The sequence below is a fragment of the Vipera berus genome (assembly GCF_964194415.1).
Source record: "Vipera berus genome assembly, chromosome: 7".
NCBI classification, from domain to species: domain Eukaryota; kingdom Metazoa; phylum Chordata; class Lepidosauria; order Squamata; family Viperidae; genus Vipera; species Vipera berus.
The window spans coordinates 43,187,286-43,211,046 of record NC_138209.1 but is presented as its reverse complement, the minus strand read 5'-3'; the positions used below and the strand labels follow the sequence as shown (position 1 = coordinate 43,211,046).

Genomic DNA, 23,761 nt, shown 5'->3' with positions numbered 1-23,761 from the left:
AGGACCACCTGTACAAGGAACTAGGAATGGATGGGCAAAATAGCTTTTCAACAGAATAATTCAACATACTTAAAATGCATATAACATACTCTATTGCATTTGACAAGCTAAGAAATGGGTGGTAGAAAACATTGTGAAAGCAGTAAATAGACTCCAGTATAGTTTATTGGATCTACTATAAAACTGGTTTTCACACAAACCAACTAGAACACTTTTGAATTTGCAGATAAATGTTTAACAGAAAAGTACGGTGACAGTTCTGCTTCCAATATTTTGTCATATTTTGCTTTGATATATCACATTGTTTTCAAATAGTAAGAATTAACTTGTTTCCTAAAGACCAAAAACAAATACATGATTCTTTTCCAAAAGTATTGCTTTTTTCTTGATAAACTTTCAAATGTGTTGTCATTTTTTTCTCTCAAAAAGTTTTCCTTGAGTGCAAGAAGACAAAAAAAAAATTAATACCGTAGGCTACTTTTTATACATTTTAGTAAAGAATCTTCAGCATTTAATTCTGACTGATTGGCAAAATGTTTGGACTATGCAAGGGACCTTTTTGACTCATTCCTCTTTAAGCAAGAAACCCGGAAAATTCTCCCATGGTTTGGCCATTATTCGTAATGCAGTGTAACTGTTGGAATAAAATGTTATCTCTTTCCCTTTGCAAGCAAACTAGAAGTAAATCCTGAAACGTTTAAATAAGCTCCCCCGGGAATTTACATTTTTGAAGTATCATTCCAATGGGATTTCTCAGGCTCAGTGCACTTTATAAAATGAGTGCAAGAGTTTAATGTCTTTGATGAATTGGAATTCTTGGATAAATAAAACTAAATTTCTTAGCTGGAGGAGATTTCTGGCTTTATTTGGATTTCATGATGATTATATCTTCTTTTTGTTTCATGTAATAATGAAAGACGTCCCAAAGCCTGTTTTGCTCACAGAAATCAAGTACTACTGAGGTATTGTTATTTTAATACTAACTGGAATTGTTGCAGTATTAATGTAATTCCTAATTCTGCTGGCATTATTGTATAATTTTATTCCAAAAACTCATTTACAGATATTTCAAAAATGGGTTTTATTCTTTACAATTATTGATTTAATATTTCTGCTATGCAGCTTTTTCAGACATTTCATCTTTGTGCAAAAAAAAATTTCATTTCTGAATCTATAGTACACTAGCTCTATTAAAGATTTAAATCTCTTTCACTTGCATGTGTTTATGCAAAGCATTATTGGTTCCTCATAGGTACTTGGTTGATCCAGACAATATTAGGTTTTCATATGCAAAAAGTCTAAAATATAAACAAGTTTGATTGAACATTTGCCTGAATTTGTCTTAATGATATGATTAAGCACATTGTTACTCTTAGCTGTCCAACCCAGATAAATTGCAGTATCAAAAGATTACAGTAGGGATTTTGGTAGCTAAGAATATGTTCATATATATCTGGTAAATAAATTATTATCAAAGAAAGGATATTACTTCTAAAGATGGTTCATGAAACTTTTGGGTGAATCTCAGGCTATAGGTGCTGGAGAAACCAACTGTATCAAGAAACAACAACAAAGGTGTGGCAAAGCGCACATTTTTAAAATGTTAGGAAAATGTTTGTTATGAAAATAAGGCTGGAAGGAACTTTGTGGCGCTTATTTGCAATTTGCCATTCCTAAATGACATGCAGCAGGATTGACAGGAACATAATCTCTGTAGTTGTTCAACTTGAAAAAAATAAGAATCTTGCAAAAAAAAAAACCATAAAGAAAAAAGAGGTAATTATAGTCCTGCAAGGACTATATAATATACAGAGGGAGAAATTGTGCATCTTGTCATGGTATTATAAGGAGAAGAAAAACATCCTTGGAATGTTTGATTTTGTTTTAATAAACCGAACTGATAGCATATAAAAGAGGATAAAAAATATTCCAATTAAATTTACATTTAATTATATTTCTGCTTAGTACCCTCTTTGGTAATATTGACTGGATTCATACAACACTTGAACCAATAAATAACCACATTTTATTCTTGCAGGTTGTGGAAACTCAGCACCTATAGTTCATTAGATTGTGCAAATCCAGAATGTGGGATTAATTGAGCAAACGATGGTTAACTCTATCGAGTTGTGTTGGGGGCCTCCCGATACTCCCATGTTACACCTCTGCTCCGCGAGCTGCATTGGCTGCCAGTTGCCCTCCGGGTGAGATTCAAGGTGCTGGTTATGACCTACAAAGCCCTACATGGCATGGGTCCGGATTACCTACGGCAGCACCTGCTGCCGGCATCAACTTCCCTCCGTCCAGTGCACTCCCACAGAGAGGGCCTCCTCAGGGTGCCTCCGATCAAAGAATGTCGATTGGTGGCCCCCAGGGGGAGGGCGTTCTCTGTGGGCGTGCCAGACCTGTGGAACCGCTTGCCGGTTGAGCTCCGGATGGCCCCCGACCTTCGCTCCTTCCGGCGCGATTAAAAAACTTATTTATTTGAACAATCTGGCCTGGTGTGATGGGTTTGGGGTTGGATTTAGTTTTAACACACTTTTATTATTGTATTATATTGGGCATAATTATTTAATTCCTTTTAACTCTTTTTTAACTTTTGTATTTACATTTTGATATTTATTGCCCTGTACACCGCCCTGAGTCCTTCGGGAGAAGGGCGGTATAAAAATTTAATAAATAATAATAATAATAATAATAATAATAATAATAATAATAATAATAATAATAATAATAATAATAATAATAATAATAATATAATAATAAAACTTAATCATAGATAAACATACCACGATAACAAAAATTACTGAGGAAAAAAAACTCTTCCCCTCTTTCTGCAATGATTGTGAAAACCAAACTAAGCAATAAAATGAGGGAATAATATTCCAAGGAATATATTTAAAATATATCACCTGTGACAAATGTCATTTTATAAGTGTGTGTGGGGGGGGCCATAAGAAATAATACATTCCTGTCTTGTAATTCAAGCATTTGTTGAAGAGAGGCAGGAAAAAGAATAATCGTAAATGGGAGAACTCAGCCTCCTGGTTTCTAGCTTGGTGCCTTAACTACTACGCCAAACTGGCTATTCACTAGTAATAGTGAATAGAAATTCAAAATAATTATGACTACACTGACTATTTGCTATAAAACATTTTGTTTTTTCCTAATAATATTTGTCCAAAATTCCTTTATTATATATTATAAATATTTCTATATCTCCCAGTTCCGATATTATTTTCAGTTTTGTGCAATTTTATAACAAAATGAAAGGTGAGAGAATTGGGAGAAATTCAGCAAAAAGTTGAAGAAATTCAGTAAATTTCCTAATTTGAAATGAGAAATTTCTCATTTATATGACATAATTAAATTATGACATTTTCTGGACTCTGGATAAATTTGTCATTACTTTACCCAGTATTGAATATAATACATTGAAAATTTCTAATAACAGTTTAAAATATAACATTTTAAAATAGAAGTTACATTATATAAAATGTAACTTTGTTTGAAATGGTTACTACTATACCATTAGTAGTATAGTAATCATTAGTTAAAGGGACGCAGTGGCTCAGTGGGTTAGGACGCTGAGCTTGTTGATCAGAAGGTCGGCAGTTTGGCGGGTCGAATCCTGAGTGCCACGTAACAGAGTGAGCGCCTGTTACTCGTCCCAGCTTCTGCCAACCTAGCAGTTTGAAAGCACGTAAAAATGCAAGTAGAAAAATAGGGACCACTATGGTGGGAAGGTAACAGCATTCCGTGTGCCTTTGGTGTCTAGTCATGCTGGCCACATGACCACGGAGTCGTCCTCGGACAAGCGCTGGCTCTTGGGCTTTGAAACGGAGATGAACACCAGCCCCTAGAGTTGGAAAACAACTAGCACGCATGTGCGGGGGAACCTTTACCTTTACCTAATCATTAGTTACTATACTACTATAATTAAGTAACTAATGGTTATTTATTTACAAAAAATAGATAATACCAGCCTTGGTTAGGGGATTCAAGTCCCTTACTGAATCCAGAGAAGTATGAACAAAATATGATAGAGTGTAATTTTCCATCCTATTGTGTTGCACATTAAACTTAAGCTAAGAAAAAGGATAAATTTCTTGTACCTACAGTAACACGTGTGTAATTAAAGAGGTCTTTTCAGGTTTTGGCAGCTCATAGAGCAGGCATGTTAAACTGCCGGCCTGCGGGCTGGATGCATCATGCCGAAACCCCACCCACCCCATTGCCAGCAATGGGGGAAAAATTGCGATATGTCATGCAACTTCATATGATATCGAGAGTTTGACATGCTTTTCATAGAGGAATGGATAAGGTACTACAGATAGTCCTTGATGTACGACCAAAATTGGGACCAGAATTTCTGTTGCTAAGCAAGGCAGTTGTTAGGCGAGTCACACCTGATTTTTACAAACTTTTTGCCATGGTTGTTAAGCAAATCATGTTAACTGAATCATCTGGTGGTTAAGTGAATGCAGCATCAGACTGATGGAGAATATGTAGGCAACATTTTTCTTGAACATGAGCAGAAGATAAATATTAAGTTAAATTAAACTTCTGGAAGACAAGCAAAATGACTGGTTCGTACACATGTTTCACTGTTCCACATTTTTTATTTAAAGTATCTAATTTTACCCAGAAAAATTTAGGGATTCCTCCTTTATTTGTTAATAAAGATACAGGTTTCTTCAAAACATGGTCTTCAAATACAATTCTATAAATAAATACCTATTTTTGTGAGTCAGATCGGAAAAGTGTTAAACATTAACAATGACTCAAGGTCAAACTACACTTGAGTTTTATTGCACCAGTTGGCCCTATCCCCTAACAAGTGTAGGAGTTTGATCTAAGTTAACTCTTTTGTCCTTTAATTATTATTATTGTGTGCCATTTTTCCCATCAAAAATTCCATCAAACTTATTTTCTTTCCAAAAATATAATAGACTGAAAATTGGATATTTTGGGGATAAACAGCTTCTTTGTGAGTATAATTCCCAATGAGAAAAAAATACAAGTAAGAAAATGTTCAGTAAATTCTATGCTGACATCTAAACCTAATTATGGATTGTATAAGCTTTTTTCCCCACATGTGCTACACCAAGTATATTCAGAAATATGTGCTTAGTATAATATATATCATATCCCTCAAGTACATTGCAATTTGTAGAATAGATTAATTTGACCTAATTTCTCAATTTATTCAATTCTAGATCACAACTGAATTTATTTGGGAATCCTACAATTATGAAAAATGAATTAAACTGAAGAGGACCTTCTTAAAAATAAAACTAAGACAATTTTACAGATTACCAGAATGACAGGATAGAAAGAATAAAAAAATGAATGTGGAGAAAGTAGAGGAAAAAATCTTGCAGACACCTTTAATCATCAGAGATGAAAATGGCAACAGATGTGTGAGTAACACCATTGGATCTTTGAATGGAAGCACTGTTAGTCATCCTCACCAAGGAGTAGAACATGAAGGCTGTAAAATACTTAAAGATACAGCCAGGTTCAAAACTGTTGCTTCAAGTCCATGCATTGAAGAGCAAGACTTGCAAAAAGCTGCTAGTGATTATATTTGCATGGGGACTTCAGCCGTGAAGGCCACATATTACTCTTCTTCAAAGGAACAATTTTACATCGATGCCATGAATCAGACTTTCCTGGAGTCAGAGAGCTGTGGCATAGAAAGCCTTGCAAAGGAACCTTTTCAGAATTGTAGTACTGGGAAATCAACATCTTATTGCCAGACAGATCTCATGAATTTAGTGCCCCTGGCCGCTAAGGAAAAGAGCACTATTGAAATCCAATATGCATTAGGAAGTGCCCAGATAGAACAGGAAGATGCTAATACAAATGAATCTTTAATTACAATGATAAATTTGGGGGGTGCAATAAGTAAATGTTACGAGGCGGCAGGTATTCCTGTCACTCCTGGGGAATTAGGTGAAACTTTCACCTGTGGATACCACTCTGGCTCTCCTAATCTAGAAGTTTTCATCAATCGAAATGCACCAGATACATATCTAGATAAATGTGCGCAATCTATTCCCCCTTCAGTGGGAGGAGATGAGGTCACCAATTATATTGATTTAGTTTCACAGAATAGTGAGCCGTCTGAAAAGCAAGGAAAGCAGGATGCTGATTCTTACAGTAAGCAATTATCAGAACCAGAACAGTTCAATATATGCAAAGACAAACATAAGAAATATATGCATAGCACTCCTGAACAAGATGAAAATAAATGGTCGGCTGGGGCTAGTATAGATGATGGTGTAAATGGTGTTTGCTGTTTAGCCATTGAAAGCTTTGATGAGCATTCCGAACAGGAATTTCGTGAAGATGAAGTCCAGAATTTTTTTAAAGAAAATGAGGCTTTGCTGAAGGGACCTAGTGAAATATCTGAGCAAATACAAAATGATGCACCAAAGCCAGAAAGAGTTGCTCTGTCTGAGCACAACTGCCAAGCAACTTTTGTTGTTTATAGTTCCCCAGCCAATGAACATACTTTGACTTCTGCTCCTACTGTGGGATCAAAAAATGCAACTTTTGCTGTAGTTTCCATGCCAGATGAACCTGGTGATGGTTCTAAACCTGGAAAGAATACTCCTTTGGTAAAAGATCACCCCAGGAGTCCTTCACTTAAAAATAATTCTGAACAAATTGTAGTAAAATCAACAAAGAGATCTCCTCTTACAGCTACTATAACCAAAGCCAGGAAAGCAGAAATTGTGAGCTTTCCAAAACCAAATTTTAAAAACATTAAGCCAAAGGTTGTCTCCAGGCCTGTGTCACAATCTAAGGACAGTGTTGTTCTAAAAATAACTCCAAGATCTCCTCAGCTATCTACTGCTTCCTCCTCCTCCTTGTCTTCCTCGCCAAAGCAACCATATTTGTTTGCAGCATTGAGGAAAAAAAAGGACTTGGATAAAGGCACTAAAGCAGAAACACCGATGAATAAGACTCATAAGCAACATTTTAATAAACAGCTTCCTAGCCAAGGTGTGCATGCTCCAACTTATTCTGAAAATATTTCTCAGAAGATTCCAAAACCAGTGTTAAAGCAGAATGTGGATCAGGCTGAGAGATCAAAGCATCTTACTCCAGAATGCTTCCGTATGGCTCTAATGAGCTCCCAGACTTATAGTGGGTCACCAAGTGATGGGATGGATAATGCAGAAACTTTGATTCAGCCTTGGGCTGTGAGTAGCTGCCAGAGAGAAAGCAAGCATTCAAGTGACTGTACGGGGATTCCAAGTGAGACATCTACCCAAGAAGTTACAAACAATGGCCATGGACTAGTGCAGTTTTGTTCAGTAAGTTTATGTGTGTATTATGCATCATATGTATGTATTCTTAATCTGATCTTCAAGCCTTGTTTTTCACTGATTGCATGTTCCTGAACTGAAAACAACTTTATTTCTGTGGTTATGATGGATGTCACCTTGATTTTATAGGCAGAAAGGGGAAAATCATATTTTCACCTAAATAGTATTTATTATATTGCTAATGCTGATTTAGCTTTTTTAATATATATTTTTACTGAGTGGCTTTACATAGGTAAAAGAGAAACAAGAACAAACGTAAAAAAGATACAAGTACTAGAATCGGATAGAGTTAAAAAAGCAGCTTCCATTCCTTATAGGAGTTGCTAAACTGCGTTATATATTTCCCAACTTCCCATATTCAGTCCATTATAGTTGACAAACCCAGAAGTCACCAGTTCATTTTTACCCATTCAGCAAAAAGTTCATAAAAGCTTTCCAGACTTATATAAAAATGTATAGAATTTATTTTATAAATATACAAATATTTCTGGTTTCCACTGGATATTATTTTTTAAAATTTGTTGCCTCGTATGTATTGTTTTCACTTTTTCCACATGTTTACCATTCAATGTTGATTTGTAACTTAATAGTTACAAACTACATATGGTTAGCTGCTGCCTGTTTGTACTTTAAATACTGAAGAGAAATGCTAACACAAAACTCACAAACTAGTTGGCATGTTTTCCTTAAAGCATAGCCTTTCTTTTATCTTTTTTTATTGAGCCTTATGCTGCAAAATTACATCTGATTAAAGATCTGATATGTCCATCCACTACAAGTGTAATACAAAAGAGCTAGTTTGTTTACAATTTGAATCTAATCTAATCTAATCGTCTAATCTTATTGTAATCTATGGCTTAATTTAGGTTGTTTTAAGAATGCAATTAATACAACATAATGCTGCAAAACAGCACTTCTTAGCTTTTAGTTCAGCATTAATTAACCCCATTTCATATTTTGCAAATCCCTTTGCCCTGAAACAACAAAAATGAGAGAGAGAGAGAGAGAGAGAGAGAGAGAGAGAGAGAGAGAGAGAGAGAGAGAGAGAGAGAGAGAGAGAGAGAGAGAGAGAGAGAGAGAGAGAGAGAGAGACTGTGGCCTAGGGGTTAAAACAACTGCTTAAGATGCAGTCGGCCCAGGTTCGAATCTCAGAAGGGTATGGCTGACTGATGAGAACAAATAAGTTTGGGACCTAAGCAAAATTGCTTCTACTCTGAATGCTGAGTTCTAAGCTTTTTGGGTCTCTATGAACAGCTGAGATTTCATAGGAGAAACTGTTCTTTCATTCCAACAATATTCAGGGGCATTTTTGGGACATCAGGGAAAAGTCTTGGTGCTTACCACAAAGAGTTAACTACAACATTAAATCATTTTGCAACAAACACTTTTCATACGCCAAACACACACAATTAAGTGCCAGAAATAGTGCTGCACTCTTGAGAATGTAGTTGCCTTCTCTGCTTAATCAAGAATGCAAGGATAACTATAACAAAAAGTATGTATCTATAGTATGGAAACTTTGAGACAGACCTCTTACTAGCACATATAATCAATTAAATTATTCATTAGCAGTGGTTACTTTGTGCTCTGCATTAAAATAAAAATAAGAATATAAATGTTTCTAAATTTATTCTCCCAATCTCTTTGTTTTTTCCATATGCTATTAAATCATACAGGTTTCTTTGTCTAAAACAAACACAGCACAAAGACAAGGTTCTCCTAAAGGCAGTCCTGTTCCTGTAAGGAATGTACCGCCATCTAAAATCGCATTCCATTCTAGGAGAGGAAGTGAAAATAAAAATACTCATGTGACCAAACTTTCATCTCCTCAAAGACACATTTTACCATCAAACTCTGGTAAGAAACATTTTTGTCTATTATTGTTCTTCTGCAGAATGTATGACAACATAGGGTTTCAATTAATAAAAGTTTGAAAAATATTTTCAATAAAAGTTAATTGACATAATTAAGTATAATTGTCAGTATGTTCCCTAAAAACCATATCCTAAGTTAATGATGTAGTTGCAATTGTGCGTAGTCTGAAGTGTTTGGATATAAATTCTATAATATCGCATTGTACTAAACCATTATATTTTAATCATTGTTAGAACAAGCCATAAGCTGACGTAGTCTGTTACGGTTGAGTTTACTGTGTTGTCTCAATCGGGATATGAGTCCAGATTAGGTCAGAGAATAGAAAAGAAAGCACACAAACATTGTTGACCAAACCCCTGGCATTTATGTCAGTTATTCATAGTTGATTTATCTTGCTTTTACTCTTAGAATAAATTGAAGTTGGAAGTTTTAACTCTGTCCCAGGACTCACAGTTGCGTTGTTGGAATTGATTACGTTAGGAGCAATAGAACTGTCCCTTTTTAGAATCAGGTTGCTGATGTTCTTCTGTAACCATGCTACCTGAGAAAAAAATTAAATTAAAACCTTTCCACTTGTACCCTGCTGGGAAAATCTAGGGCTCTATTTTTAAAAAGTTAAATAAAAACCCATGTTAAATGTATGGAGTAATTTGGTTGCTAGGAAGGTGTATTGTTCAGGAGATTTAATGTTTATTGTGGGAGCAAGTAATACAAAATAAATGTTATTGAAAGGCTGGTAGTGGGAAATAAATCTTCTTTATTTAGGTCTAGAGACTAAGCTAGACCTTTACTAAAACTTAATATTATTTGGATTTTTTCTTTGATAAACCAGCAACTCTCAATTTTCACGATCAATAGAATTTGGTTATCAGTAATTCTAAATTTCTATGAAAGTAACGTAGTATCAACTGTCCTGATTATAATGTATATTTAATTTTACTGTGGGTTTCCCCCCCCCCTTAATTGATAATATCAACAAATATTGATCAACAGGTGGTGAGATCTAGCTGGGAAGTAATGGTTAGTCCAGCTGATGATCTCTGAGAAAATGGTTTGAAGCTGGCTTCCCTGCAGATATGAACAACAGACTATCCCAGCATATCAAGATGGTACTTTATAATTTTGAATGGGTGCTTGAAGTCTGAGCCAGGACAATCTAGTGGGAAGGCTACCATCTAGGATATGCCCAAATTAAAAGCCCACAAAGTAATTTTTCAGTATTATGGGCTGTTGCATCTTTGAAGTGGAGTCAGTGATTAGCTTATTTACCAGTTCTTGAGATGTTCTGTAAAAAAATCCTGACTATCTTAATATAAGAGTTCTGTATTAGTTCACAATATTGCTATTTTTTTACTAGGTAGTTTTCTAACCATTATTAACTAGATGGTTGGCCTGGACGTGAAAAGCATAGCTTTAAAAACATGTCATCATTTTAAAAGCATGCTAATGACTTGTTATCTAGAAAAACCTGCTTCAATTGGTCTGGCTTTCCCACCCTCTGTAAAATGGGAAGCAGTCCAAAACAATGTGCCTCTCTGTGTGCCTCTTTCATGTTCAGACATGCCGTCTCTGTTTGTTTTCCTATCCTGAGCTTTGGTGTGAAGTCTTTAAGTAGCCAATTTAATTCTCCTATTCATAAAAAGGGCTTAGTGGTAGGTAAGCATAGAAAGTGAAAAAAACAATCAACTATAACCTTGGCTTTTATACTCTATTGTATTAAAAAACCCCACAGTTTATGTGCTCCATCTAATTTTATACCGCCTCTTTTTAAGAAGAGAGAAATACAGTGATCTTAAAAGTAGGGATAGTATATATATCATGTTTTGCTTTTGTGGCATTTGCAGTAATGAATTTGGGAGTGTGAACTGAGTTATCTTTTAGATTTCGGCTCTTACTTGAGACAATGGTATGTGCGCCATTCTTCATGATATTTCAAGCTGGTCATGGCTATTATATAAATTTCTCCCTTAACCTTGTAGACCTTGCTAGACCCTCACTTTCTGTTTGTCTAATGTTGGACCCTTTTGAGAGAATCTCATGTTGGAATACAGTATAAGCAGTAGGCATTTTCAGTGGCAGCTGATTGTACAAGTTCATCTCTCTGGATGCTTTCTAAATCTATCTTAATAAGGACTTTTTATCTTATATACAGATAAGAGAGGATTCCATTATTTCCAATTTAAAAGCCAGTTTCTATAGCCATAGGCAAACATTTTTATTGTAACAGTGGCTATTCTCTGAGATATTGTTTACATCGAGAGAAAAATCTTTGAATTGTATTAATGGATGAAGGAGCTTTAAACAACTCAAGTATTACTACTAATATTGTTAAGACACAAAGGTTTTCTCCATAATTTTAGATATATCAAAAATAAATGGAATATAATAAAATTGAGCAAATGCCTTCATTTAGCAGTAGAGATAAGTCAGAAACAATTTTCCATAACCTGCTGCACTCCTTAGGGATTCTGGAAAAAAAGATCTGGGATTGGTAGATAGCAGAAAGCATCTGGTTGGCCAAGGCTTAATAGAAAATTTGTTTTTAATAAATGTGATAATTCTTGGAAAAGAGAGAAAGCCATCATAGCTAGAGACCTCTTCGATAAAAAGCTCAGCCAAGGAATCTAAATGTCTCCTTTTAATACTAATAGAAGAGTGGATGAAAATTCAAGGTCTCAGTTGTGCAGCATTATATTCATTGGCTTCATGTTTTTAATATAATTTAAGGCCTGGGAGCTAAACAAATATTTCTTTCCCCTCCCAGCGGTGCTCAGATATAGCTTGCTAACTGTTAAAAGGCCACAAGTTTCAAGCTAAGAGGCATAAGACAGCATGAGCCAATATAGTGCATTCCATTCATAGATAAAAATTAGCATGGAAAAATTGTTGCAGATACTGTGCAGACTCCTTATTGTTAAAGAATGGCTGAAACCAAGCTTGCATGCCTACTTCAAGCTAACCTTTATGTTGTGTCTGTAAATAGTTGCAAACATGGATTATAGCAGGTTGCAAAAGCAGGGTTTTGAAGCGGGAGATTCCGGTGCAATCATTGGTTAAAGTAACAAGAAGCGGGAAAATAGTGTTCGATGATTGGTTACAGTTCAAACAGTTCCACTATAAAAGCTTGTAACATTTGACAGTTGTCAGTTGACTTATGTGTATTCAATAAACTCTTTCATTGTGAACCACTCTGAGTCCTCGTCTATCAGAACCAAACAATTGGCGACGAGGATGGGATAGACGGTAGACCAGAGAAGATTAGGCGGAACAGCTGCGCAAAGGCGGCAAATTTGAAAGGTGTCACAGTCAACCAAGCGGCCGCGGCGGAATAAAGAAAAATTCTCCGAATGGCGCAAATCGGGTCATTGAAAGAATTCGACCCAAACTTCCCAGAGGATTGGGAAGAATATATTGGACAGGTCGAAGGGTTCCTGCTTGTGAACGGAATTACGGACGACCGGAAAAAGGCGGCAGCGTTACTGACAATTTGCGGCACACCAGTATATCGGATCGCTGTAGGACTTTGTCAACCACAGCCGGTCTCAAGTGTGCCGTATGCTGACCTGTTAGCCAAATTAAAGGTACATTTCACGCCTAGGAGATCCGAACTCTTTTGGCGTCGTATTTTTGAAAAAAGGAACCAGAGACCGGGCGAATCAATTCAAAAATTCGTCGCTGCCGTCAGGGAAGCCGCAGTACGATGCAAATATGACAATTTGGAAATAAGAATTCGGGACCGAGTAGTACTGGGCTTGCGAGACGAACAGCTGCAAAATAGAATAATCGCCAAACCCACCGGCGATTTGCAAGAAGTGCTGGACGAACTTTTAACATACGAGTCCACCGGGTATCGTGACCCCCCCCGCAGTAGCATGGCCGTGTCTGCCGAGATCAACCAAGAAGGCTATGTGGACTGTGGGGAGGTGGACCAGCAATGGGAAGAAGACATCGCCGAAGTCTCCAGACGATTCGGGAAAATGTCATCCCAAAGTGAGGGAACTGAACCGAACCGCCGTCACCAAACCGCAACACTGCAACGACAAACGATAGGGGCCCAACGACCTTGGAGAGACTCCACAACGAGACCGCGCGACAATGACAACCGGTGCGGCAGCTGCGGGGGCAACCATCCCCGCGCCTCTTGCCGATTCCGTACCGCCAGATGTAGAGCGTGTGGGAAGACCGGCCACATCCAGGCCATCTGCAGGAGTCGTGCACGCGACAACCGCCTTCATGAAGTAGATGTGTGGCCCGAAGGTAAGGTAACCCCTTACTATAGTGGCAAAGAGACCCCTAGACTGAGGGTTAAAATTCCAAACCGCGGGGAGGTGGCGCGTGTCAATCGCAGTAGGAAGGGAAAAAATAGCAATTTTCCGGAAGGAAAATTAAAAATCATAGTCCATTTGCAAGGGGTTCCTTGCAAAATGGAAATAGACTCAGGGGCTTCAGTGTCAATAATATCCTGTGAAACCCTTGAAAGGATTGAACAAATAAGTGGAAGAAAAATTCCACTTAGTTCAACAAAAATCCAATTAACTGATTTTCAAAAAACCCCAATTAAAATAAAAGGGAAGATTACCCTTAGCGTTAGATTTAAGGGGTTTAAGGGGGTTTTAGATTTAATAGTTACTGAGGGACAAAGGACTAGTCTAATTGGCCTTAACTGGTTCCCGGCCCTGGGCATTTGGATTGGGGGAATAAATTCAGTTATTAAAAATAAGACCCTCGAATCAGTCTGCAATGAATTTGCAGACGTATTCGATGGGTCTCTAGGTAAATACAAAGGGCCCCCAATTAAATTTAATCTAGACCCGTCAGTCAAACCTATCAGGCTTAAGGCCCGTAGGGTGCCTTTCACCCTGAAGCAAAAAATCGAGGACGAGCTTGACAAGCTTGTAGGCCAAGGCGTCTTAGAACCAGTCGAGGGTGGGTTATGGGAAACGCCGATCGTCACACCCCTCAAACCTAATGGGGATGTGAGGATCTGCGCTGACTATAAAGCCACCCTGAACCTCGGAATGAAAAAACATGCTTACCCGGTCCCGACGGTGAAGCAGGTCCTCGCCACGATACAGGACGGCGCCATGTTTGTCAAGTTAGACTTGGCGCAGGCGTATTTGCAATTAACTGTTTCTGAAGAGGCTGCAGAAGCTCAGACGATAGTTACCCACAAGGGGGCGTTCCGAGTCCACAGACTGCAATTTGGTATTGCAGCAGCTCCAGGCATCTTCCAAGAAGTGATGGAGAGGACCCTAAAGGGCATACCTGGTGTATGCCCTTACTTTGATGATGTCTTGATAGCTGGGAAAAATGAAGAAATATTAGCAGAGCGGCTAGAACAGGTATTGGAAAGATTTAGGAGGGCTGGATTGAAATTAAAAAAGGAAAAATGTTGCATTGGGGTTAAGTCCACTGAATTCCTTGGATTCAGGATTGACAAAAATGGAATTCATCCTACCCCTGATAAAATCAAAGCAATTAAATTGGCTCCTGAACCAAAAAACAAGGCTGAACTACAAGCCTTCCTTGGTTTAGTAAACTTCTACCATACATTTGTGCCACACAAAGCTGCCATCGCAGAACCCCTCCATAGACTTTTAGATAAAAAGACCCCTTGGCAGTGGCTTAATAAACATAGAGTGAGTTTCCAAACTTTAAAGGACATTCTTTCCAGCCAATCAACAGTAACCCATTTTATTGAAAATAAACCAATTTATTTAGCATGCGATGCTTCACCTTATGGTGTGGGGGCTATCAGCCACTTAGACAACCAAGGTATTCAAAGACCAATCGCATATTATTCCAGGACGCTAACCAAAGCAGAGCGGAATTATTCTCAGATAGACAGGGAAGCATTAGCAATCGTGGCAGGAGTAAAAAAGTTCCATGATTACCTTTATGGTAGGAACTTTACCATACTCACTGACCATAAGCCCCTATTGGGACTGTTTACCACGGATAAACAGACACCCCAGATCATGTCTCCCAGAATGCTGAGGTGGTCCATTTTCCTCTCAGCATATTCATTTTCCCTCCAACACAGACCGGGCAAGGACATGGGACATGCTGACGCCCTTAGCAGACTGCCATTAAATATCACTGAGGAAGACCCTGCCCCTGTGGGACAAATAATGTCCCTACTGGACATTCCTGACTGGCCTTTAACCGCTAAAGATATAGCTGTGGCAACAAATAATGACCATACTCTAAAGAGAATTATGGCCTGGGTCCTTAGTGGGTGGCCAAATACTAACCCGGATGCCAAGTACATTCCTTATTTTAGAAGGAAAGATGAACTGTCAGTTCATTTGGGATGTATACTGTGGGGTAACCGTGTGGTCATTCCTGAAATCCACAGACCCTCAATTTTATTAGAGTTGCATGAGGGGCACCCGGGAATAGTACGTATGAAGGCATTGGCTAGGAGCCACTTGTGGTGGCCAGGACTAGACAAAGACATTGAAGAATGCGTTACTAATTGCTATTTGTGCCAACGTTCTAGGCCTGAGCAGCAACACACACGTACGCATAAGTGGGAGTTAGCCAGGAATCCTTGGTCCAGGATTCATATTGATTTCGCTGGACCTTTCCAAGGGTTAACCTTCCTGATAGTAGTGGACAGTTTCTCTAGATGGCTTGAGGTGGTACCCGTCAGCTCATTAACCTCAGGTAAAACAATACAAGTATTAAGGGGCCTCTTTGCCACTCATGGGTTACCTGATGTAATTGTGTCAGATAACGGGCCCCAATTCACCTCTGTTGAATTCCAGGATTTCCTCAGGGCCAACTCGATTAAACACAAGACATCAGCACCCTTCCACCCGTCCACCAACGGCTTGGCTGAACGTAATGTGAGGACCACTAAAGACGCATTAAAGCGAATCATCCGAGGCGACTGGCATCAAAGACTGGCCGAATTCTTGCTGACCCAACATACGACCCCATGTACGGCTACCGGTAAAAGCCCAGCTGAAATGAGGTGGGGAAAGAGACTAACCACCAAATTGGACAGATTACACCCTGATAGACTTCTACGAAGTGCGGAACTGGACATTCCAAACAGATCATTCAAAGTGGGGGATTTAATCTGGGCCAGGAATTATGCACAAGGGGACAAATGGGTCCCAGGGGTGGTCACTGAAATACTGGGTCCCTTGTCTTACACTATTGAGGGGGAAGGGAATAGGATCAGCAAAAGACATATTGATCAGCTAAGAAAGAGAACTATTGGCTGTATGCCAGTTGAAGGGAATCAAAGTATACACGGGGGGTACTTTGCATCAAGGCTTATTGATAACAACACGCCAGATAGTGGGGAAGCGGAAACGCAAAATAACCCGTTCACTGGTAACCAACAACAACATAGTCAAATTGACTGGGAAAGGCCCCCTCTGAGTAGGCCAGCAATAGCTGATCTTCAAACACAACAACATCCACAAAGTGTTAACAGAGAAGCGGCAGAGCCAGTTAGCCAAGAGTCCAGGTCCACCAGAGTAAGCCAGCCAAGCAGACAATCAGATAGGAATGACTCTAGTATCCATAGCAATAGATACCCTTCAAGAGTCCATAGGCCACCCAAATATTTAAAAGATTATGTACATAAATAACAACAACTGGGGGGTAAGGGGTGTTGTGTCTGTAAATAGTTGCAAACATGGATTATAGCAGGTTGCAAAAGCAGGGTTTTGAAGCGGGAGATTCCGGTGCAATCATTGGTTAAAGTAACAAGAAGCGGGAAATAGTGTTCGATGATTGGTTACAGTTCAAACAGTTCCACTATAAAAGCTTGTAACATTTGACAGTTGTCAGTTGACTTATGTGTATTCAATAAACTCTTTCATTGTGAACCACTCTGAGTCCTCGTCTATCAGAACCAAACACTTTATATTACAATAGATATCTGAACAGTTCTCCGTTTCAGGATCTTGTTAAAGTGTTATCCAGGAATCTGTGGCTGCTCCCAACTAGCAAGTTGCCTATTTGCATTCTGAATTAGCATTTGTTTTGAAATTACTATCTGGTGCATACATGGTGTGTGGTTATCATGTTCTGCACTGCTGACAGAAAATCTGCCTTTCAGTTATGATTCATTATTTATAGAATAAACTGAGAAGAATTAAATCTAAACATATCCACTGGCATTTGATAATAGCATCTCATGATAGCTAAAGAGTTTGGCTCATGTTGCTGGTTAAAGCTAGACATGACATCTTCCTTTAATTTCTTTTTTTTCCCTTTTTAATCCAAAAGCTGTCTCCCTGGAGAGATACCATTTCATCCAGGATGAAACAGTGACTTCAACTTTTCTCTTGGGTTGATTTTTCCATTCAAAATAAGTTATACCCATATTAATATGCTTTAGTAGTCCAACTAAAAGTTTTAAGCATTTGTAGATTTAATAACTTTTCACTAGCCAGGCTGGTTAGCACTTCCTAAAAATTTGTCTTGTGCAGAGCACAGAAAGATTATCAAGTAGGAAGACAGTGAAATTAAGACATTGGTTAAGGAAAAGAAAAAGAAGTATTGCTATGGTAGTTTAAGTTTATGCTACATGCTATATTTCTCCATTTTACTATGTTGGAATTGTTATAATGCTTTATATATATTGGCTCCTGTTTTTCAAAACTTATTTCTCTGAGAGGAATTTATAAACTCCATTCAGACCAATCATGATTTTCTCAATCTACCTCTTACTCTTGCTTCATTCACACTTCCTCCCTACAGAAGTATTCCTCAACTTATGACATTCGTTTAACCATGGTTCAAAGTTATAATGACCTTGGGAAAAAGTGATAGGATCCAGTTATATGATGACTTGCTTTATAATCACGCCAACCTACGAAGGAAATTCTGTCCTAAATTGCGGTTATAAGCTGAGGAATACCTGTATTTGTTTTGCTATTAAGTCCTAATTCTTTTTTTCTAGATGTCCAGACCACTTTGGGAAACTTGACTAGTTTTAGTCTTCACACACATATTAAGCTAGTTGCACAGCCATTCTACAAGCAAACTGCACCGATCTTTTAAAATTTTTTATTTTTTATTTATTTTTCACATTTCTGTACTGTCAGTTTCCCTCAGACAGGGAATCTGGGGTATACAATAAAATATTAAAATATAAAACACTATATATAAAAGTTAAACAAATTTTTAAAAAAAGGAGGCAAGAGATTAAAATTACTTAAAAGGTGAAGGGAGGGCTTTCAGGGGGCTGACTGCTCCCACAGCTGTGTGCTCCATAGGTGTCCTACACGAGGCCAGAGAACCATGCCCTATTAACTCCTTTTCAGAAGGCCAAGTGAGCGGGGCCTCTCTCACCTTTGGGGAAGAATGTTCCTCAGGGCAGGGACAATAGCAGAGACTCCACCAGTCGGAATACTTTAACTTGATGGGGTCCGCAACATACCTTCTCTGCCTGGGCAGCCAAGGACTACCTGTGTTTTTTCACCATTCCACGATGCATCATTTTCTTACATCCCATTGAAGTAATTCAGCATACTTTTATTGCATTCTATGTCATAATTCTTTTCACTACATTTAAGATGCTTCGAAATTCTCTTTCTCACCTCAATGCATGTAAAAAGGGGGGAGAGATTTGCTGACGCAGTCATGGCTGTCACCTTGAGTTTTTGTTAACCATACCCTGCAGACACTTCTGCTTATACTGTATCCAATTGCCATTCAGTTTCATACAGGACTTTTCATTTTGCTTCCCGCAGTCATTTCTGTTTTAACTTTATATTTTTTTCTTATCTTTCCTTTTCTTCCATCTCCATTCATTCCCAAAGATTCACTCCTGATACCAATATATTCAGATTCTCTCATCACTGGTTTTCTTCACTAATTCTTTCATCATAAGCTGCAAATCATGTTTTTATTTATTACTTTTCCATCTTTACATGTGAATATACTTAGGCTTAAACTATGTAGTTAATCAAAATGATTTCTTAAGCAGATGCTCCCCAGGCAGTTGTAATTCTCAATATTTCTTGGGTCTCCGACTAGCTCAATTGCTATTTCACTTCTCTTTTCTCCATTTATCTATTCCTGGCAGCTTACCAAATATTTTTCTTTTTTCCCCCAGTTACATTAGATTGCATTAGTTCAGGATATTGTGGAAATTTCCCCAAAATTCATTTCTACTTGTTCCTTTATCATTTTCAGAAGTGTATTATAAATTGTCACCACGCTGTTGGTTCCTACCTTCATCTGCACCCACAATTCATATTTTGTGACCTAACTTTTAATTCATAATTGAATGTATACTTTCATCTCCTTGGATTAGTTCATAAATTCCCTTTCATGAGATTAGGCCATGTCCAGTCAAAGCCCAGAGATGGAACAGTGAAACCCAGTTGAGTCCAATCATTTATTGCTTATACTTAATGTACAGAAACTTGCCAAACTCAAGCTATAACCTTCTAACCTATTAGATTATATCCTGAGAGATTCTGGGAGGTGACTACCCTGAACCTCTTCCCCCTCGCCCTGTCCAGCTCGGGACTGTGCAGTTTCTTAAACTTAGGGGGAACTCTCTGGTGCACATTTCATGACAAGTCCTCTTGATTTAGATCTGTTGCGTTCCTTCTCTTTTTCTAAGTTTTGCAGACACACAGCATACCAATTTTCCTCCCTTTCATCTGTTAATTTGTCATTTTTTACTATTTACTCCCTTTACATTCTAAGTCACATTCTGCCTCATGTAGCTCCTGCCTGAGCTTCTCGATATCCTCTCTGGGTTGGTGATTGAGTTCCCCAAACTTATAGTTTTGGGTGACTTCAATCTACCATCCCTGGGAGGATCATCTGAGTTAGCTCGGGATTTCATGGCTTCCATGACGGCCATGGACCTGACGCAAGTAATTTCTGGACCGACTCATGTGGGAGGCCACACCCTTGACCTGATTTTCTTATCTGGACGGTGGTTAGATGACCTTGGTGGGGGCTCCCCAATTGTTATGCCCCTGTCATGGACCGATCATCATCTCCTGCGGCTGGTCTTCCATTTTGTCACTCCCCACCGTGGGTGTGTGGAACCAACTAGATGGTACCGCCCCAGGCGCTTAATGGACCCTGAGAGGTTCCAGGCAGCGCTGGGGTCCCCACCTGCCTCCTTCACTCACAACTCGGCGGATGCCTTAGTGGAAGCCTGGGAAAGGGCAGCCACGGAGGCTCTTGACCGAGTTGTACCCTTGCGGCCCCTGACCCGGTGCAGATCCCATCGAGCTCCATGGTTTTCCGCAGAGCTTTGGGAGATGAAGCGTCGGAGACGGGGCCTAGAGAGCTGTTGGAGATCCAGCCGATCTGAATCCGACCGATTGCGACTAAGAACCTACATTAGGTCTTATCTCGCTGCGATAAGGGCGGCGAGGTCTAATCACTTCGCTACCCTTATCGCGTCCGCAGATAATCGCCCGGCCGCCCTGTTTAGGGTGACCCGCTCCCTTCTTAATCAGGAGGTGAGGGAGGAACCCTTGCAGGGTCGTGCCGAGGAGTTTAACCAACATCTGTCGGACAAAATCGCTCGGATTTGGACCGGTCTGGACTCTGACTGGGCAGAGTCTGACGATCAGGACACGGGTGGTCTTGTTGATATTACCTGGGAGGAGTTTGATTCTATGACTCCGGAGGAAGTGGACAGGATTATGGGGAGGCTGAGCTCCACCACATGTTCAATGGACCCGTGCCCTTCCTGGCTGGTTTATGCGGCCCGGGAGGGGACACGAGGCTGGTTCCAGGCGGTTATATCTGCCTCTTTGAGTGAGGGTAGTTTCCCCGCCGTCTTGAAAGAGGCGGTGGTGAGACCTCTCCTCAAGAAGCCTGCCTTGGACCCAGCTGTGTTGAATAACTTTAGTCCGGTCTCCAACCTTCGCTTTCTTGCGAAGGTTGTTGAGAGTGTGGTGGCGCATCAGCTCCCTCTGGTCCTGGATGAAGCGGATTATCTAGACCTGTACCAATCGGGTTTCAGGCCCGGGTACAGCACGGAGACAGCATTGGTCGCTCTGGTGAATGATCTCTGGAGGGCTCGGGACAGGGGACATTCCTCTGTCCTAGTCCTATTAGACCTCTCAGCGGCGTTCGATACCATCGACCATGGTATCCTGCTGCGGCGTCTCAGGGGATTGGGAGTGGGAGGCATGGTTTTGCAGTGGTTCTCCTCCTATCTCCTGGGACGTTTGCAGTCGGTGTTGGCAAGGGGGCAGAGGTCGACCTCGAGGTCTCTCGTTTGTGGAGTTCCTCAGGGGTCAGTCCTCTCACCTCTCCTGTTCAACATCTACATGAAACCGCTGGGTGAGATCATTCGTGGTTTTGGAGTTGGGTATCATCAGTATGCCGATGATACCCAGCTTTTTATTTCAACCCCAAACCACCCCAGTGATGCCCTCGATGTGATGTCCCGTTGCCTGGAGGCGGTCCGGGTCTGGATGGGGAGGAACAGACTTCAACTCAACCCCGACAAGACTGAGTGGCTGTGCATACCGGCATCCCGGGATATTCAGAACATTCCATCTCTTTCCATGGGGGGTGAACTATTACCCCCCCCCCGTAGATAGGGCTCGCAACTTGGGAGTCCTCCTAGATTCACGGCTCACTCTGGAAGACCATATAGTAGCTGTGACTAGGGGGGCCTTCGCCCAGGTTCGCCTGGTGCGCCAGTTGCGGCCCTATCTAGACCGGGATGCCTTATGTACGGTCACTCACACGCTCGTGACCTCTCGTCTGGACTACTGCAACGCTCTCTACATGGGGCTGCCCTTGAGGACCACTCGGAGGCTCCAACTGGTGCAGAATGCAGCCGCGAGAGTTGTGTTGGGAGTCTCCCAATACTCCCATGTTACACCTCTGCTCCGTGAGCTGCATTGGTTACCAGTTGTCTTCCGGGTGAGATTCAAGGTACTGGTAATGGTGTTTAAGGCCCTACATGGCATGGGTCTGGAGTACCTTAGGGAGCACCTGCTGCCGGCATCAACTTCCCTCCACCCTGTGCGCTCCCACAGAGAGGGCCTCCTCAGGGTGCCACCGATCAGAGAATGTCGATTGGTGGCCCCCAGGGGGAGGTCCTTCTCTGTGGGCGCCCCAGAGCTATGGAATCGGTTGCCGGTTGAGCTCCGGATGGCGCCCGGCCTTCGCTCCTTCCATCGCGATCTGAAGACACTCTTATTTGAACAAGCCGGCCTGGCCTGATGGGGGATGGGTTGGGTTTTTATTGTCATTTTTAATATATGTATTTACTGTTTTTAGTTGAGCATATGTTTAATTTTCTTTTAACTTTTGTATTTTTGTATTTTTTATATATCTGCCCTGTTCACCGCCCTGAGTCCTTCGGGAGAAGGGCGGTATATAAATAAAATTATTATTATTAATTATTATTATTTTTCTTCTTCCCGCTTTTCTTTTTATGGGAATTTTAATTGTTGATAAATTTGCTTTATCTGTTTATTTCTTTTATCTCTGTGTGTGTGTGTTTGTGTGTGTGTTTGGATGGTTGGATAGACAGATTCAACACAATGGAGTCCTTAACATTCAATAATCAGCTCAAGAATGTAACCTTTGTCATACAATAAATACTTATATGCAGTCTTCAGTATACTTTTATTTTTAATGTTATACTCAACTCTGGATGAAAAATGAAGATAGTTTTCTGCTTGTAATATTAACATCCTAAATTATAAATAATATTGATAAAATATTTTTGCCTTTTCTATTACATACTAAGTTATCTAAATATCAGAATGTCAATAGTTTTTCAATAAATATTGCATAAATGTCATTGTATTAAAACAATTCAATACAATGTAGTAAGATTTATAACAATATAATAAAAAGGAGCAATCAAATTTCCCAGCATCTGATCTAGGCAAATACAGGTAATCCCTGAGTTACGAGCGTTCACTTAACACTCGTTCGAAGTTACATGATGAGTGCCCCCCTAGTGCTTACGAGCAAGTCCCGAAGTTCCGAATATTGCAGCACCATGGCAGTTGTTCGCCCTTACAAGTGACTTCAGTGGCACTGCAACATTCACCCTACTCCCCACCACTCCTTACAACTGCTTTCCCCTCCCTTCCTGCGTGCCGGACTCACTTACCTTGCAAAACTCCTTTCTGCTGCAGTTTCTTACCCTTTGAGGGAGAGGAGAGTCGACTTGGAAATGTTTTTTGCACTAAGAATGTAAGTGTCTGAAGTCTGTGATCTTGAGCAAGTGTTTGAAGTTGCGTCAAATCATGGACCTCAGAAACTTTCATTATCTATGCAAAAGGTGTCTGTCTCCTGCTCCTGCCCCCAAATCCTTTCTGCCTGACAGCAAGCCTAAACCTTCAACTGAGGGCTCGCCGCGCTTGGGGAGAAAGTGACCCCGTTGTCCCCAGAGCCTTGGAGCCCTCCTCCAAGCAGCCTAGAATGGAGGCCGGGGGAGGATTCTGAATGTCTCTGGAGATTGGATGCAGCCCTCAGAGAACTGCTCCAAGCTGCTGCTGCCTGGACCGGAGCTTTCAAAGGCCTGATCCAAGCCTCGTAGGTGTTTTCCTAGCCGTTTGCACCAGTAA

General features: G+C 40.0%; 1 protein-coding gene across 4 annotated transcripts in view; it reads left to right on the top strand.

Moving 5' to 3' along the window:
• The window catches only part of MTUS1 (microtubule associated scaffold protein 1), a 111,010-nt gene that overhangs the window by 22,904 nt on the left and 64,345 nt on the right, over positions 1-23,761 (top strand). For all 4 annotated transcript variants that reach the window (XM_081333118.1, XM_081333117.1, XM_081333115.1 and 1 more), the window contains exons 2-3: positions 5,220-7,328; positions 9,017-9,197. In XM_081333118.1, coding sequence (XP_081189244.1) covers positions 5,349-7,328; positions 9,017-9,197 — 2,161 coding nt within the window. In that variant the 5' untranslated portion in view covers positions 5,220-5,348. The remainder of the gene's footprint in view (positions 1-5,219; positions 7,329-9,016; positions 9,198-23,761) is intronic.